This window comes from Temnothorax longispinosus, chromosome 9 (genome assembly GCF_030848805.1).
Source record: "Temnothorax longispinosus isolate EJ_2023e chromosome 9, Tlon_JGU_v1, whole genome shotgun sequence".
NCBI classification, from domain to species: domain Eukaryota; kingdom Metazoa; phylum Arthropoda; class Insecta; order Hymenoptera; family Formicidae; genus Temnothorax; species Temnothorax longispinosus.
The window spans coordinates 7099849-7116443 of NC_092366.1; the positions used below are offsets into that span (position 1 = coordinate 7099849).

The 16595-nt window shown below is 36.7% G+C and overlaps 3 protein-coding genes across 6 annotated transcripts; 1 reads left to right on the forward strand and 2 right to left on the reverse strand.

Moving 5' to 3' along the window:
• The first annotated feature begins 355 nt into the window (after positions 1 to 355).
• Positions 356 to 11867, forward strand: LOC139818653 (receptor-type tyrosine-protein phosphatase beta-like). 2 transcript variants are annotated; one of them, XM_071787465.1, is made up of 22 exons: positions 369 to 1847; positions 2248 to 2520; positions 2618 to 2896; positions 3149 to 3427; positions 3559 to 3900; positions 4727 to 5047; positions 5344 to 5691; positions 5929 to 6219; positions 6323 to 6529; positions 6645 to 6750; positions 8311 to 8537; positions 8616 to 8692; positions 8915 to 9049; positions 9133 to 9255; positions 9340 to 9488; positions 9572 to 9707; positions 10006 to 10072; positions 10144 to 10242; positions 10846 to 10938; positions 11100 to 11159; positions 11240 to 11392; positions 11489 to 11867. In XM_071787465.1, exons 1-21 carry the CDS (start codon positions 1433 to 1435, stop codon positions 11377 to 11379), a joined length of 4167 nt encoding a protein of 1388 aa, XP_071643566.1. In that variant the 5' UTR covers positions 369 to 1432; the 3' UTR covers positions 11380 to 11392; positions 11489 to 11867. The 2 variants fall into 2 exon arrangements, with proteins under 2 accessions (XP_071643567.1, XP_071643566.1); XM_071787466.1 differs by lacking the exons at positions 10846 to 10938; positions 11100 to 11159; positions 11240 to 11392; positions 11489 to 11867 and adding an exon at positions 10377 to 10412 and having other exon boundaries at positions 356 to 1847.
• On the reverse strand, positions 9478 to 12987 carry Dim1 (thioredoxin-like protein Dim1). 2 transcript variants are annotated; one of them, XR_011733471.1, is made up of 5 exons: positions 12729 to 12987; positions 12453 to 12589; positions 11984 to 12271; positions 10060 to 10182; positions 9478 to 9617 (listed from the first exon to the last, which is right to left on the reverse strand). XR_011733471.1 is itself a non-coding variant. In XM_071787489.1 (3 exons), the coding sequence occupies exons 1-3, from the start codon at positions 12804 to 12806 to the stop codon at positions 12058 to 12060; spliced, it is 429 nt and encodes a 142-aa protein (XP_071643590.1). In that variant the 5' UTR covers positions 12807 to 12986; the 3' UTR covers positions 11827 to 12057. The 2 variants fall into 2 exon arrangements, 1 of the variants encoding a protein (XP_071643590.1); XM_071787489.1 differs by lacking the exons at positions 9478 to 9617; positions 10060 to 10182 and having other exon boundaries at positions 11827 to 12271; positions 12729 to 12986.
• A 351-nt stretch (positions 12988 to 13338) lies between these two features.
• LOC139818667 (uncharacterized) lies at positions 13339 to 14753 on the reverse strand. 2 transcript variants are annotated; one of them, XM_071787488.1, is made up of 4 exons: positions 14605 to 14753; positions 14131 to 14295; positions 13674 to 13907; positions 13339 to 13582 (listed from the first exon to the last, which is right to left on the reverse strand). In XM_071787488.1, the coding sequence occupies exons 2-4, from the start codon at positions 14281 to 14283 to the stop codon at positions 13454 to 13456; spliced, it is 516 nt and encodes a 171-aa protein (XP_071643589.1). In that variant the 5' UTR covers positions 14284 to 14295; positions 14605 to 14753; the 3' UTR covers positions 13339 to 13453. The 2 variants fall into 2 exon arrangements, with proteins under 2 accessions (XP_071643589.1, XP_071643588.1); XM_071787487.1 differs by having other exon boundaries at positions 14568 to 14721.
• Positions 14754 to 16595: the final 1842 nt, after the last annotated feature.

Consider the following 16595-nt stretch of genomic DNA (forward strand, 5'->3'; position numbering starts at 1 on the left):
CCTCCCGTTTCTCGAATTGGAAAAGACAACCACGAAGACGTGAATGGACATTAGAGGTTTCACGAATTCAGTTAGCAATATATCGGAACGCGGATTTATCGGTGCGGGATGGAAAAATCAGTGATCGCCCGCGCCGGCGGCCTTCCCATTCCTTCCCCGCGGACGGAGAGAACATGAAAAAAATTGTGCGTGCCCATGCCGTATAGGGATGGGGGATTGGAACGGCCGGCGGCGCTTGTATTTGATTAATAAAGTGGCCGCAAAAGAGTGCACTCTCCTCGGACGAGTGGACTCTAGCCCGTTATCAGTGATATCAACTAGCAGAGCGGCGACAAGCGGCCAACCGGGCGGAAGGCTGTCAACGAGCGCGGTCGAGTTGGGCAATATGATTATCGAAAGCACAGCCGACAACGACGGCGAATGATTCGAGTTACTGACATTCTCCACAGTCACCGACAGACCTGCGAGCCGATACAATATCGCGCGCGGTGTTATCGGATAAATTATCGCGATCGGCAGCGATCGAGTGTTTGTGCCTCCGTAATCCTCGGTGAAAATCTCGGTGGTTGATAAAAAAAAAACAAAGAGCATCTGATGCAATTCGCCAAGTTTTCCCGCGGGGATTTCCGCTCCGAATTAACGGTGCATCGATTGAATGTCGACGGTATCAATATCGATGTACAGTGTATAATATATGTATATTGATAATGCAACGCGCAACTAATGGCCTTAGAGCATATAAGCGTCGGAGCGAGTCGTGGTTTTGCAGTTTTCAATGTCACATATTTTTATCAATTTTAAATTTAAACTTGACGGAAATAAATTTCCGTTTGCCAAAGTGAGAGAGAGTGTGTGTGTGCGTGTGGAAATACGCGGAGGGTCCAAAAAGTCGGGTTTCGGGAGGAAAAAACTGGACGCATGGACGCATCCTCGAACGATGACGCATATGCGGTCCTTCGGACGGGCGTGAAAGGAAACAGATATGACCGTTGCAAATCACCGTTGCTTTTTCCAAATCATATCCGTTCTGTGTTAAAACTAGGATGCGTTTCATTCTAACAGAAATCTTTTGACTCTTGCCTCTTGCGTCAGCGACGGATACTTGAAAGATATCGCGTCGTGACGCGCCTGCGAGAGAAAATTGTGCTTGAAGTCACGTAAAAGTTTCACGAGTTTATTCCCAAGCTGAAATAGAAATACTTTTTATTCGATACTTATATAATTAATACAACGTAAAATAGGTCCTCTCGCAGTTTCCACAACTTCCGCAAACAACGCGAATGTAACGAACGTAATGAATTTTGATTGCCGATTCAGCGGGATTTCGCTCCTGATTTCTGCTTTTCTCGCGTTAAGACGCACGCGTTAAGTTATTTCGCGACAGTTGGGACGGTGCGAACAGTTCCGCTTTGTTTGCAGCGTTCGTTAGAACATGATCCTTGAAAAACGCCCGATATTCCTCGTTCTCGCTCTCCACTTCCTCCGCGCGCTCTGCAACGATGACGCACTTGCGTCGAAAGGGACAACGATCGCCGGGGACGCCGCCGGGTCGGCGAGATTGGATTACGATGGGGACGCGATGGAAAATCCGGGGAAGATCTACGAGGGCATTTCTAGATCTACGGAGAATAGCTTCGCGAGCCACGACGCGATCACGACTCTCTACGGATCCACCGTGGAACCCCTGACGACTGATTTCCAGCCGGTCACCGATGACGATAAATCCTCATCATCCACGACTGTCGAGCAGACTACGAGGTCCACTACTGTGCCCGACGATGTGATTACCGTCGATAGTCTGATCAATATGACGATCTGCGACCCGACGTGGCCGATAAACGCAAGCGGTAATTAAAATGAAAAAAAAATCCTACTGATATAAGAATCAATTATTTAAGTTAAGAGATTAGAAGGTGTCTTTTAAAAACGAGTATTTGATAGAGAAAATGCCGATGAATCTAAACGTTACAATAATGCGGAAACAGAAATATGTATTACAAGATAGAATATAGAAAAAGTGTAAATTTTGATCGCATACTTATGTCGCGATAAGCGAGACATGAAACCACTAAGCGGTAAATTTACTAAGCCAAAAGATTCAGGAAAATATCATATTTTTTCTCGTTTTTTTTTGTACAATTTAATAATAATTATGGTTGAATTTTTCGCAAGATTATTAGCGAGTATCTCATTACGATACGTCCCGGGACATTCTGCGCACTCATATTTTGCAATTTTGTTCTTCAGCGGATACAAGGGAAGTGTTTAACTTGACGGGCGAGATAGGCACAGAATGGATCTCTCTCTCATGGGAATCTCCGTGTGACGTGACGAACGTCTCGGTGATATACTCCATCGAGAGATGCGACGATAAAAATTGCATCCAGACAAATGAGACTAATACCTGGCATAACGCTACCAATCTCGATCCATGCACGCAGTATGCGTTCAAGGTGAAAATTCTTACCGAATTCTGGGTGTCGGACGGAGTCGATCTGTCAGCCACGACGGATCACGCCAGTGAGTGTACACGTGGCCTGTTGAGCGTAATATGTCCTACCTCTATTGAAATACGAGATTAATTAACGAACATCTTTACCGCGCTGATTCTCCTCAGTTCCGGAAATCGGGGACGTGGTCTCCCTGAGCGTGGGCAACGTCAGCGTCAACGACATCGAATTGACTTGGCAGGCGCCCGAGATGTACGCGAAATGCATATCCAACTATTGGATTGCCCAGTGCGACGAGAAATCCTGCAATGAGACCACAGTTTCCGTCACGACGTACATCGCCAACGATCTCGAGCCGTGCACAAAGTATCGTTTCACCGTTAAAACGGTGACGCCGTCCGTGGAGTCCGTCGGCGTAGATCAAACCGCGGAGACAGCCTCGCCGAGTAAGTTCGAGCCGTTCTCTGGAATTGGTGGAAAAACGTAGAGACACCGTAGAATGCCTGTGAAATTTGCGATCAATTTGTTCCCGCGAAATTGAAAGATTATCCCATCAAGCTTCACCGCTCGACGCGAACGAGTCCGGAATTAAAGTTCTGTCGAAGCGTGCTCCGTCTCTATGCCCACTTTCCGCCAATTCCGGGACAATCGGTTTCGATCCTCGGCAAATCCGTCTCTGACACACGGACAATTTGCAGTATTGTCGGCGCCGCAGTCCTTCCACGTAATACCCGGCAATTTTTCGCTATTCGTTAAATGGGAGCCGCCGGAGTCTGGCACGGCCTGCCTCAAGCATTATCGTGTAACCACGATTTCAGAGACAGACGATTTCAAGTATACCGACAATACCACGAATACGAATGTGACAATTTCGCATTTGCACGCTTGCGGGAAGTATAACGTGTTCATCAGCGCTGTGAATAAAGACGATAAAGAGGGAAACATGATAGATAAGAGCGGTTCCCCGCATCCATACAGTAAGCAAAATTAACTTAGACTTCTTGTTTTTTTTTCCTCATATCACACACGGTATACAATCCGATGTTAATTCGTCAACGTTCCGGCTTGAAGATGAATTTAATGAAAATAATTTTCTCCAATATTTCAGAAACAGATCCACCAGTTTCGCATGCTACTACAGGAGTAGTACCAAGTATCAGAAGCCTGTTGATATTCTGGACCATTAAAAAAGAGAAAAATCATTGCCAGCTGTCGTCTATAATAACTAGGTGCAATGTTACAGAAAAAAAGGGGAAAGGTTATGACCCTGAGAATCGCGTGTTCAAGATGGATATAGATCACAATACTGCTGCAGATCCTTTTGTCGTACTAAATATAACCGTAAAGGAGCTAAGTCCTTTCACAAGTTACACTTGCTGGGCGCATGCCATTAATAACGGAGGATTCAGCGACTTAAGTGACGGAGTCAATGCCACAACGTTGGAGGACGGTAAGCGCACATGCACTATCTCATTAGTTTAAGATTAATTTAATTCAATTAACTTAATTTATTAGTGAATGAATCTTGCAACTACACATCTGATTAACATTCCAAGAAATATGTATCAGATTAATCTTGTAAAAAATAAGTAAATTTGTGAAAAAATAATTTGACGAAGACATTTTATGATGTTGAGAACATTGGTATTAACTTCTCGTTCATTCTTATTTCTATAATATAATTTTATAAACAATTAGACAAATGATCTTTTAATATTTTCTATGAAATCAACTTTATAGGGAAAAGTAAAATGATCAACTACTAAATTAGATTAACAATCTTATTGTTAGCCATAATTATTAATAGGGACTAAGTTCTTTTATGAATTACACTTGCTAGACGCATTATTAACCCTTAAATGACCAGTGGGGTCCAGCGGACCCCAGACCCTTTAGAATGAAATGTTTTCAAATGTTCTTGCCAAAAATGGAGCTCATGCTCCCATTGATGATAGTTGAGTGATTGACTTACCCGTGTGTACACTTAGCAGTTTACTTAATTTTTTATACTATGTCGAAATTGAAATTTGAACAATATTAGCATTTTATACTCTTCTCCAGACTTTGAACAACATTGAAAAAAATTGTCATAACTAAAGATAAAAAAATCAATGAGTAAGGAAACATTTTTCATGCTGGGGTCTTTTAGACCCCTCAGTGAACTTACGAGATTCTTGAGAGGTGTGGCATTTAAGGGTTAATATTGCAGGATATATTTAATAATTAATTAACTTAATGTTTATTAATTTAGATAATATTTCGTGTTACAATTTTAGTGCCGTCTCCACCTGAGTTTTCCATCAAAAACATCACGGACTCGCAATTCTCTTTATCTTGGAAAGAACCGGATTACTTGCCCGGTCATTTAGAAGAATTTGAAATCGTTATCGATTGGAAATCAGAATATCCGCCTCCAAATTGGTGCCCTCGCGAAGAAGATACAGATTATCCTAAAAAACTTAATGTAAACGGCAGCGTGTTTGAGTATGATTTTGAAGCAAAGGCATTCACGAGTTACAAAATATTTATGAGAGCGAAAACAGGGCAAGGGTGGAGCAACAGCAGTGATCCTAAAACATGTTTAAGTAATAGCGCAGGTATATTTTATTTTTTATATCTCTTGATTTCATTATAATGCAAGATTATTCGTAATCCTTAAAATACTAAGTCGTGTTTCTGTGTGTACTATTAATATTTTGTCAAAAATAAAATTTTGATACAAATAACTCGAACTACATAAACATTCGTTGATAAACGATTAGCTTTATTATTAATAAAATATTTATGCAATTACATACAAACATCATTTAACAATTTTAACAACATGGATTTTAACAATATTGAACCTTCAGCTTCTTCCTGTGATTTGAATACTATGATTGTGATTGTTCAGTTCCAGGGGCAATCTCGAAATTCAATTCTTCGTCCATCACGATCAGAGAAAATTTAAATGACACGAACGTATTAGACACGATTCTGACATGGGGCCTGCCGTGTTCATTGAACGGTGAACTCGAATTCTTTGACATATTGGGGCTTGGTACCAGAGACGGATATCCACCCGATTTTATTTTCGAGAAGCACGAATGCACGGATTACGGTCACCACGATTACATGTGTTCGATAAATCTGAATGAGTTGAAAGGAGAGTATAATTATAACTTCACGATATCCGCCAAAGTTAAGGACATTGATACTCTCGGAGAGCCAGTTAGTCAAAACGTGCTGTATCCTGCCGGCAGTAAGTATTAGTGTGAATAATTGTCGTTAATAATTTTTCCTCTATTATATTAAGCTTTGGACTTATAATTTATATCAGAATGTCGAGATAGAGTTCTATCTATGTTATTACTAACACCGCGTTCTTCACGTAAGATAAAAAAAAAACTGCACACCCCGAGCTATCCCTATACGTAATCGTGTCTTCAATTTTTCTGCGATCAATTTCACAATTAAGAAGATTCTTTTTCCATCGTAGTACCACCACAGCCCAAAGATGAAGAAATTAAATCTATCACCTTGGATCCATATAAGATGCACAAATCTACAACAACCGCCACTATTTTGCTGCCCTTATTCCCCAATACCAGCGGCGAAATCAAGTTCTACGCGATCATGGTGGCGAAGATGGGGTACAATAAAATACAGTCGCATATGAGATTCGATATGAAGAGGAAGTACTGGCCCAATACGACCTCCTGGGAGGAAGCGATGATGAACGATTTCTCAATCACGTATCAAGCGACAATGCCAAAGTGGAATCCTTATCGTAGGTGATATCCCCGTAGATAGATGCAAGACGATTGTTTACAAAGTGCTGAAACCTGAAACCCGTCGCGCATGCATTATTAAATATCTGTGACTCTGTTTAGCGAACTACATTATTGATTACGGGGACTACATGAAAGCTGTCAAGTATATGATCGGCGATGACACCACCTGCAAGGAGATTTCGGCCAATAACGACAAGCGGATGTATTGCAACGGGCCTCTTAAACCGGACACGTGGTATCATGTTAGAATGAGGGCGTTTACTGACGGTGGTTACGCCGATTCCGAGACTTTCACGATAAAAACGAGTGAGTATCTCGTAAACATTGGCCGGCAAATAGTCGGCAAACATTTTACGTAACAGAAATACGTGAAACACATATTATTTCATCCGTTTCCCTTTCTTTTTCGTAATACCATCAGATGCAGAACTGAATGTCGCTCTCATTATCGGAGCTGTATTCGGCATTCTTTTCATGGGAATACTAGTGACGATGATGTTGCTCGTGCGAAGATGCTCGCCGTACATGTAAGTCACGATTTCATTACGTGTAACATGCGTAACGGATAAAAAAAAAGGAGTTATTAACGCATATCAATGTGGATATTCTTGTATCTTGATTGAAGATACAAACTACGATGTCGATACATATATCTCGATCGGAGATAATTGGAACTCGTTCTACACCGCGTAACGCAGCGAAATAAGATAAGATAAGATTTTCGTAATCATTGGGAAAAAATTTCAAGCAGAAAGTTGCAATAATAATATTCGGCCCAACCGAAATCACGTCACGGCGAAGCCATGCGTAGGCTCGAAATCCACCGAACAGGTGCACGCGCGTTCATGAACAATGATCGATATTTATTGTATGACTCACAGGAGAGAACTATAGCTAGAGTGTGAGCAAGGTCGCGCGATGCACGCACGTCTATCGCACGCTAAGATATACAGTACACTACGGTCGGCGTTCGGTGCTCGATGAGGTTTAAACGTCGGGCTACCGCGTGCTATTGCTGAGTTCCGAAAAGTCGACGGTATATTTTTAAATTACTTCGGAAATACTTTCAAGCGTGCGCGAGACGCGTGTGAGACAATAGAAATAGCGTCGTCGCGGAGATCGACGGAGTTTCGGCTATGACTCTGACTTTTGAGAAGAAATCGAGTCCTTGGGTCCGTTTCTAGCCAGGCGCGTATGTTCATTGCGTAAGTTTTCGTTATTCCCCTACTATGAATGAGTCGCCTACGCTCCACCGGCGAAGGAAAGATATGTGTATACAAAATGCGAATGCTATTGCGCACTTCTGTTCACGATTCTCTTCGTTGCTTCGACAGCGTTCGTCAAGCGCGTCAGCGGAAAACGTTAAACACATTCAGCGATCACTTTTCTAATATCCATTTACTTTACGTACATGTATATGTATTATTACGTGTGTTACATATTATTATTTTATTACGCACGCTATTTTACCGTACATATTGTTATTTTATCGTGCACTGAGAAAAAAAATTGTTAATCCTAAGAAATATTTAGTCCGATACGTTCAACTAAATATTTTAGTTAGTTAACTAAATATTGGTTGTTTCAACAATTTATTTTGTTTCTTCAATCAAGAATTAATTAATTCAACTAATGTTTAGTCAACTAACTAAAATGTTTAGTTGAACGTATCGGACTAAATATTTCTTGGGATTGACAAATTTTTTTTCTCAGTGTGATATATACAGATTGCACAAGAATCTTAATTCTCGTTTTCTTTTTTCAATAGACAGCCTTCGTCAAACGTAACGTGGTTGTATACTCGACGAGAACGGAATAACGAGGCTCTCTGAGAGACAGCAAAAAACAGTCAATACCTTACACATAAAACTTATCATTGAATTTGTTTAAACGAGAAAACGAGAAATTTTTTTCAGCGCGTACACACACACACATATACATGCATATTTCTTCACACGTATCTTATCCTTATTATTTTTTGATCGCGCATTTATTGACTAAATATACGATAAGATATATTAATACGTCTTTTTGCTTTGTGCGCTTTATAGAATAATTCACGTTCGCCGTAATCTCTTCTCTTTCAGAGTGTTCCGAAGATTTCTTCACTCTGACATGCCTGGCTCGCCTGTGCCCGCGCCGTTCACCAGAAAGAAATTCATCAGCCATTGTCAGCAATTGGTGGACAATCCTGGGAAACTAAGCAATGAATTTCGACTGCTTCAGACACTCAGCGTCGACTTGCAGATGCCCACGAATACGGCCTGTCTGCAAGCTAACCGAAAGAAGAATCGCTACTCCGACATTTTGCCCTGTACGAACTTGTTTTGCAATTCACTCGCGCACACTAGCGACTTGCGATTTGCGACTTATACATGATTCATGCTTTCAGATGATTTCTCAAGAGTAAAGCTGGAAGTGATAGATAACGATCCGAACACGGATTATATCAACGCATCATTCATAAGGGTAAATATTTTACATACGCACATGTGGTGTATGCATATTAATTCGACAATCTTCCTCTATCAATGATTGAGATGATTTTGCTCAAGCAAAAGCATTATAAATATTTCTAGGGAACATGAATAAAAACATGATTTTAAATCGCAATTGATTAAGAACAAAAACAGATCTTTTTACGTGAATGAAAAAAATGTGTATGTGTAATGTAAATTCATTTTGCATCAGGGATATACAGGAGAAGATGAATACATAGCTTGTCAAGGTCCAAAGGAGGAAACTACTTACGATTTTTGGAGAATGGTCAATCAGTATAACGTTAATATTGTAGTTATGCTGACGCAGTTGGTCGAGAAGGGCAAAGTAAATTATAATCGTCGATAATAATTTGATAAAATTTGCATAATACCAAATGCCACTTATTGTACATTGATATTTTTTTTCAGGAGAAATGTCATCAATATTATCCGACAATAGGAGAATCTTTTCGATATGAGAACATGATGATACGATGTACGAGTGAATTGGATTTCAGGACGCATACCCAAAGAACGCTTATATTACAAAAGGTTTATCTTCCTTAATGTGAATAGCACGTTTTTAGAAAATTTTTATGCGAAGAATGTATTTATAAAAGATACGAATAATTGCAGGAAAATAAAAAAAGGACTATCACTCACTTGCACTTTAAAGACTGGCCCGATCACGATGTTCCAGAAGATTTCGATGCGATGATCAATTTTTGCCAAATAATGCGCCGCAATATTTCCGCTAATAAAGGTTTTATCGTCGTTCATTGCAGGTGTGAATAAATTTTCCTTGAATAGAGCTGTTTGATTGATTGATTTATACTTCTTAATAAAAAAAAATATCATTACTTTACAGTGCAGGGATTGGCAGAACAGGAACGTTAATAGCGATAGATATTCTTCTGCAACAAATTAGAGATAATAGGAAATTAGATGTATTCGGAACTGTATATAGATTGCGACATCATAGAATAAATATGGTACAAAGAGAAGTAAGTAATTACATAATTAAATAGTATTAGAATAAACTAGCAAAAAAAACGCATCTAAAATTCGTGTAATCCATATTTTAGTTAGAATAAGATATCGAATGCTGGAACTTAAAAAATTGCAAAAAAAAAAAACATTTTTACTAAAAAAGGATTTTACTAAATTTTACTAAAAACTGATTTCACGTTTCGTAGAATCCACATTATATATATATTTTTTTTACAATTTATTTACAATATTCTATATATTAATATTTGCATAATCTCATATAATACAGAAAAAATGTCTTCGTATTTTCAGAGCCAATACGCTTATATATATAATTGTATAAAGCAAGTACTCAAAAATCCTTACTTCTTAAAAACTTGTAAGTATCTCTTACAATATACTATGTTTAGTGTATACTTTTCCAAAATTCATTATCTTGCATTCTCGTAGACAAACCACCACCAGTTGAGCCAGTATATGAGAACACCTCTAAGAAAGCCAAAGATACAACAAATTCAGACACAAATCTAGTCAACAATATTGAAATATGTATGTAATATATATTTAACACCTGTACATATATACTCTATTCTCTATAGCAGACTAGACGTTCTTTACTCTTTATTATTAATAGTATTAAAGAAAGCACGATAGAAATAATACTAATCTATTTTGTACTACAGAATGAGAGTCTCTCCAACTATCTAATACGTGATGAGGTAGGAACAAATGCTTGGATCGCGTTGTCTTCTTTTCGCTTTGCTTTCCTCTCTCGCTTCATTTAATCCATTCATATATCTATTTATCAGTTATTTAATTCTTCTCTGAGCGCTAAACATATAACATGTTCATTGCTTTTCTGTGTGTATGGTTTGAGAGTAATTTTGCAGCTGACATACGTTTACTATGATCATTTACACACTGGGCATAATGCAATATCGTACGAATAAATTGTATTATAAGCCAGTGATTATTTTTTTGCATATACGTTAAAAAGTAAAATTATATTACTGTAATGTTTTTTTCTGAAAAAGCTATAATCACCGAACTGCTTTTCTGAGTCAGTATTATATTGCATAATTGTTTATGTTGTTATTTAGCATTCTAGCAATGAGTTTTTTCTAATGTACTGCACGATTCATATTGTTCCAGTAAAAAAACATAATTCCGTATCTATGGAGTCTCTGGGATCAATCTCCTTCAATCTTTTTCCTCAGTCAACTTCAACAAACATAACAAATAGCGGTAAGACTGAAAGAAAATTTTGCGAGTCTAAACTGTTACATATTATATTGAAAATTAAATGACGAGAAAAGGGAACACAACTTTGTTCAATATTATATATCTAATTTAAATATCACTTATATAATGGCGACAGACTTTATTTAACATAATTTTACTTTAAGATTTGAGGCAGTGCAAATCGACGGGTGCCATAAATGCAAAAACTCATCACATTACTGTAGGTCAGTAAAAGATATCAGATATATATTATTATTATATTACTTTTATCGTTAGGACAATGTTGGCAAATGCTATTTTTCAGGAAAATCCCGAACTCTGGATTGTATCTTTAAACCACTGAGAGACTCGTCATACAAGCTAAATAGGGAAAATTTAATGCAGGAGAGTCTGCCATTATTAACTTGTTCAAGGTCAGCTGATATACTTGGCGATAGCGTGTAAAATGTAATAAATGGTAAGTCTGACACCTTTGTTAAAAAATTTACATTAAAAAAATTTTTCATGTTATTTGTTTAACAACAGTGATTTAATAAGTCGACATATTTTGCAGATAAGTGAGAGACGACTGAACTATGTATAATTATTTGTTAAGTTGATCATCGAATGTATAGATATTAGACCAAAATATAAACTGTAATTACGTGTAAATATAACTTTATGGAGGATTGATGTATATACTTCACGTACTATTTTTTATAAATAATCACAAACGTACATGCCACCAAACGTCAGAATATATTATGTGATACTAAATATGCTTATCAGCATTATTATCTAACACATGCCTTAAACGATCTCTAGTCCAACTAGAAAACACTTTAAATGCCAGAGATGGATATTGTAGCCAGAAAGTATGTTTATAAATATAAACCGATAGTAAATAAGAAATTTTATAAAATTCTTCAAAATATATGTATTATTGACAAGAACTATATGTACACACTTATTCATATTTATGCGCCTTGTACACCTTTATATTCATTTTAGTTTATTTATTTTTAATTTTATTATTTATGTGCAATATAAATTATACAACAGAGCTTACAATGCATTGTCCATTCAAAATCAGATACATCTGATTTCTTCCATGTAACAGCTCGCCTTGAAATAAATATAGCATTAATATCGATATTTAGTAGAGTAATCTTTAGGAGAAACAACTAAACCTCGACCTTTTCTTGCACCTCTATAAACCGTCTCAATGATGTCGATCATTTCCTGTTTGTCTTCCAATGTCCAATTAATTTTGTTATTGTTTCCCGTACCCAAATCTATCATGATGTGCTTGTTCCTAAAGAAGAACATTACTGTACACGGGTCGTACAGCTCATACCTATAAAAGTATACATCATTGTTGTTAAATATATATTATTGAAATATTATATTATTACGATATATCTCAACAATAAATATTAATTAATTAAAATAATTAATTTTTAACTAAATTTATCTATCTTTAAAAATTAATTATTAATGCAACATATGAACTCACGAGAATATAAGTTTTTACTTACATTTTATTGAAATCTGGCACTTTTGTGATATCCACCAAATAAATAACGGCAAAATTCTTGACTTTTTCTGCGATATTATAGAGAACTTCGTCCATCTTCATACACATCGGATCCCAATCGTGCCCAAAGCGAATCACCTGGAAAAAGATCGACATTATTTTCAGTGAATTCTAACTCAAAATAATTCTGTCGCAATCGATTTAACATTCATCTATGACGATAGAGAATAAAAGTGAAACTGAAACACATTGTGAATGAAATATTCGACAAACTCACCACGACTCTGTCTTCCTCAGATAGAATGGCTTGATCGACTTGATAGCCGTTTTCCAAATGCGATAGCATGTAAGACATTTTGAGGCGTGCGAAATACGACACTTGCGATTACAAAATAATGCAATTCCGTTTGTTAATTAAAGTTATTAAAGCGATGTTGTTTGAGGTTGGGAAACGTACCGTCCCGACGGAACACGACGCGATGACTGTAGTGTAGGTCTGTTACACTTTCAGCACTTTCAAAAGTATCGAATATTCTAGGCTGCATTCCGATATTCACTGTCAGCAACTTTCAGTACTGAAAATCTACAGTATACGTGACGTAAAATATAGATTTGCAGTACTGACAGTGAATATCGGAATGCAGCCTGTGTCTTCGCTCTTTCTCTTTTCAAATTGTAAGAAGTTTGTTCTTCGTAGCTGATCTCTTTTCATCTGTTTTCTCTTTCTCTCCGACAGCCCGACAGCTGATAATTATATACTTATTTTAAGTGTAAAAAGTATAATTTAGCGCTTTTCATTAAAATAATCAATGCAAACGGCATACAGAAAAATTAATTATTTCATGATACATGTACCATGCATCCATTATAAAAAAAAAAAAGACTGCTTTGTCATCTGTGATGAGACGTATAATTTATTATCAAAAATATTATACTTTATATCTTCGAGCAAGTATTATTTCTTTTTACATTTGTATGGGAAAGCAGCAGGATAAACGATAGTTATTTGGAATTAAGAATATCTACATATGCGTTTGCGACTAAATCGTCTTCTTTTATGAACAGTTTCTGCATGAGGTTTTCAGCGATGTCCCGTGCCTCTTCTACGTCCTGATCTTCTTTCAGCACTACCTGCATTAATAAATCATTGCAAATGGATTATATCTTTACTAATACAGAATACAGCTACATAACATACAATGTAACAAGTAGATTTACAAACCTCTAACTCTATAAAATCACCCAAACGGTCGACGTTGTCAATGTGGATTCGAGTTTGCCCCACAATATACAAGAGTCTTGTCTTCTTAACAATTCCTAGCACACCCATGGCTTGGGACAAAATATTTGTGATCGATTCTACGATATCTGCATTTAGCTCTACTTTGTCGTAAGTAGATAATTTTGGTCCAAAAACATCGGGTCGCTTATACAAAATTAACTCTGCCGCACCATCCTATGGGACGAGAAAAAAAAAGTTTTGTATTAAGATAATAATACAATGTAACGTTAAAACAGGAATCAAAATTTATACTTGTATGCTTTCTCTCTCTAATCTTTAAAAGTATCATAAATTTTCGATTGTTTCTTAAAGAGTAATACGTTCTGAGCGAAGTATATATTTTAATCTGCTGAAAATAGAGATGTGTTAATTGAAAAACTATAATAATTACTCCAACCTTAAACTTTCGTAACTTTAATCTTCCATCCTTTGCCTTGAAAAATGTATCATGCTGCTCGATTTTAACCTCAGGGGTTTCGCTCAGCTCTCTGGCTTTTGCAATGGTACGCGCAAAATCCCGAATCACAGCTTTGACATCAATGTTCCTCATCCTCCTGGTTTCCTAAAATTGACAGAAATTTACTTAATACGTTTTATATTTCAGTAGATTTGCACAAAATCACGTGATATCTTTCACGTGATGTCTGTTCGTTACATATTCAGTTTATAATTCTATAAATCTGATAAAAATAATCTGATAAAAATAATTTGATAAAAATAAGATATTCAAGCTGAAAAGTACTTTTATTTTGCATATTTATATAATGTCATAAATCTTCTATTACAAGTTTCTTTTCTATACTGATTTACAATTATGAGATACAACTTGTTTACCTTTTATTAATTTCAATATTTCAAACGTCTAACGTACCGGACCGCTAATCTATATTGGTATACAACACTCAACACTGGATGACGTGTCGGCGTCCCCAGCGACATCGGCAAGGCATATGCGGTGGCCTGAGAGAGGCCATCCCGGCATTTTTCGTCAATTTTTCTGTGTCGCATTTTCCGACGCGCCGCCTGAGAAAGTGCGCATCAACTACGTCGTTTCGCTCGGTAACCGCACATGGTTTGCGTCCGTGCTAATGGTTCGTGTCCGAACTAGCCAGTTAGAGGGGATAGGCTGCGTTACTTGTAAAATATGCAATGAATGATCATAGAACCTTTCAATGTTGACTTATAAAAATTGCAAAAGTGTATATTTTTAAAAATTAATGATAGGAACAAGTATTTGATTGAAATTAAATAAAATTTAATTTACATTTAATTTACGTATAAGAGCAAAGTAATTCTTGTGTCGATCATCGCTTAAGTATAAATTTTTTTGATGTGGTTTACTTCTTAAACTAGTTATTAACGGATCGGATGACACGAGCATCATATGCATAAACATCTTCATTTGTAAACAGACGGCTACATTTTCTACTATGATTAAGTCGATATCGTTTATAGTTCTTAATTTCTTCTTGCCTCTTGAACTTCTTCCGATAATGTCCCAAACAGGTAACGCTGCATTTTCCGAGGCATTTTCTATAATTTCCTTACCGTGAAGAAGAATTTTATGAACGGTAATTGGCATAAAGTACTAAGAATATTTTTCAATAAATATTTTTCAATAACTAGTTAGTGCCAATTGTTATAAAAGACTTTTGCAGCAACAATGCACTCGAAACAACAATTATCCGTTGCGTTCCTTTCTCCTTTCAAGACATGAAAAGCTTTTCCATCTCCTATCAAGAATTAGTCACAGATGATGCCCTTATACGTCTTACTTCATTTTTACGATAAAAATATTATTATTTGGAATAATGATCGACCCTTCTTCAACGAGATATTGCAGAGCAATACAATTTGAATACACAAAAGAAACTGCTAAAAAAATAAAAGTGAAAAGCAACGTATGTATAGATGACGAAATTGCTCAATTACGAGAAACAGAAATAGAAAAGTTCGGAACCACATTCAAATAAATCATCAAATGATATTTACGATGATAGACGGTAAGGTAGCTCAAGCTGTAACCCACACGCCTTCATCATCTTCGTGGTTCATTTGCGGTTCCAAACCATCTCAAATGAACAACTTAACAGAAATTAATAAAAGGTCTAACAAGAAAAGAAGCACTCAAATTAGGAATGTCACCCTTGCACGCACGAATCAAATTCATGGAATGTATATTACATATTGCCTACATTTGTCTTTCAAGAATAAGTGGTCAACAACGCCAGAAACACGCGTTAAAAAAGAAGAAACAAAAAAAGAATACAAGACGCTTTTTATAATAAACTTGGACTGAGGGTAGACATCGTTAAACAAGGTTCCGGATCATCTAATGACGGAAATACTTCTCGACGATTTTTTGCTGATCCAAAAATCACAGCAGAAATAACTGGAGTTGACGAGAAATTGATCAGAAGATTTTCACAATATTACAAACGATTAATTGTGGTGAAGAATAAATTCAGAAAAATTCGGTTCTTATGCGTACAAGGCAGCGGAAATATTTATTGAAAAATATTCTTGGTACTTTATGCCAATTACCGTTCATAAAATTTTTCTTCACGGTAAGGAAATTATAGAAAATGCCTCGGAAAATGCAGCGTTACCTGTTTGGGACATTATCGAAGAAACTCAAGAGGCAAGAAATAATTAAGGACTATAAACAATATCGACTTAATCATAGTAGAAAATGTAGCCGTCTGTTTACAAATAAAGATGTTATGCATATGATGCTCGTGTCATCCGATCCGTTAATAACTAGTTTAAGAAGTAAATCACATAAAAAAAATTTAGACTTAAGCGATGATCGACGCAAGAATTACTTTGCTCTTATACGTAAATTAAATGTAAATTGAATTT

What these genes read in the sequence shown, in the direction of transcription:
- Dim1 (XM_071787489.1), bottom strand. Translation starts at nt 12,806, where the DNA reads ATGTCTTACATGCTATCGCATTTGGAAAACGGCTATCAAGTCGATCAA. An exon ending in CTGAGGAAGACAGAGTCGTG is followed by an intron (nt 12,590 to 12,728) that starts GTGAGTTTGTCG and finishes ATCTTTTTCCAG; the next exon opens with GTGATTCGCTTTGGGCACGA. An exon ending in GTGCCAGATTTCAATAAAAT is followed by an intron (nt 12,272 to 12,452) that starts GTAAGTAAAAAC and finishes ATACTTTTATAG; the next exon opens with GTATGAGCTGTACGACCCGT.
- LOC139818667 (XM_071787488.1), bottom strand. Translation starts at nt 14,283, where the DNA reads ATGAGGAACATTGATGTCAAAGCTGTGATTCGGGATTTTGCGCGTACC. An exon ending in TAAAGTTACGAAAGTTTAAG is followed by an intron (nt 13,908 to 14,130) that starts GTTGGAGTAATT and finishes CTCGTCCCATAG; the next exon opens with GATGGTGCGGCAGAGTTAAT. An exon ending in GTGATTTTATAGAGTTAGAG is followed by an intron (nt 13,583 to 13,673) that starts GTTTGTAAATCT and finishes TTATTAATGCAG; the next exon opens with GTAGTGCTGAAAGAAGATCA.
- LOC139818653 (XM_071787465.1), top strand. Translation starts at nt 1,433, where the DNA reads ATGATCCTTGAAAAACGCCCGATATTCCTCGTTCTCGCTCTCCACTTC. An exon ending in GTGGCCGATAAACGCAAGCG is followed by an intron (nt 1,848 to 2,247) that starts GTAATTAAAATG and finishes TTTGTTCTTCAG; the next exon opens with CGGATACAAGGGAAGTGTTT. An exon ending in AGTCAACAATATTGAAATAT is followed by an intron (nt 10,243 to 10,845) that starts GTATGTAATATA and finishes ATATTGTTCCAG; the next exon opens with TAAAAAAACATAATTCCGTA.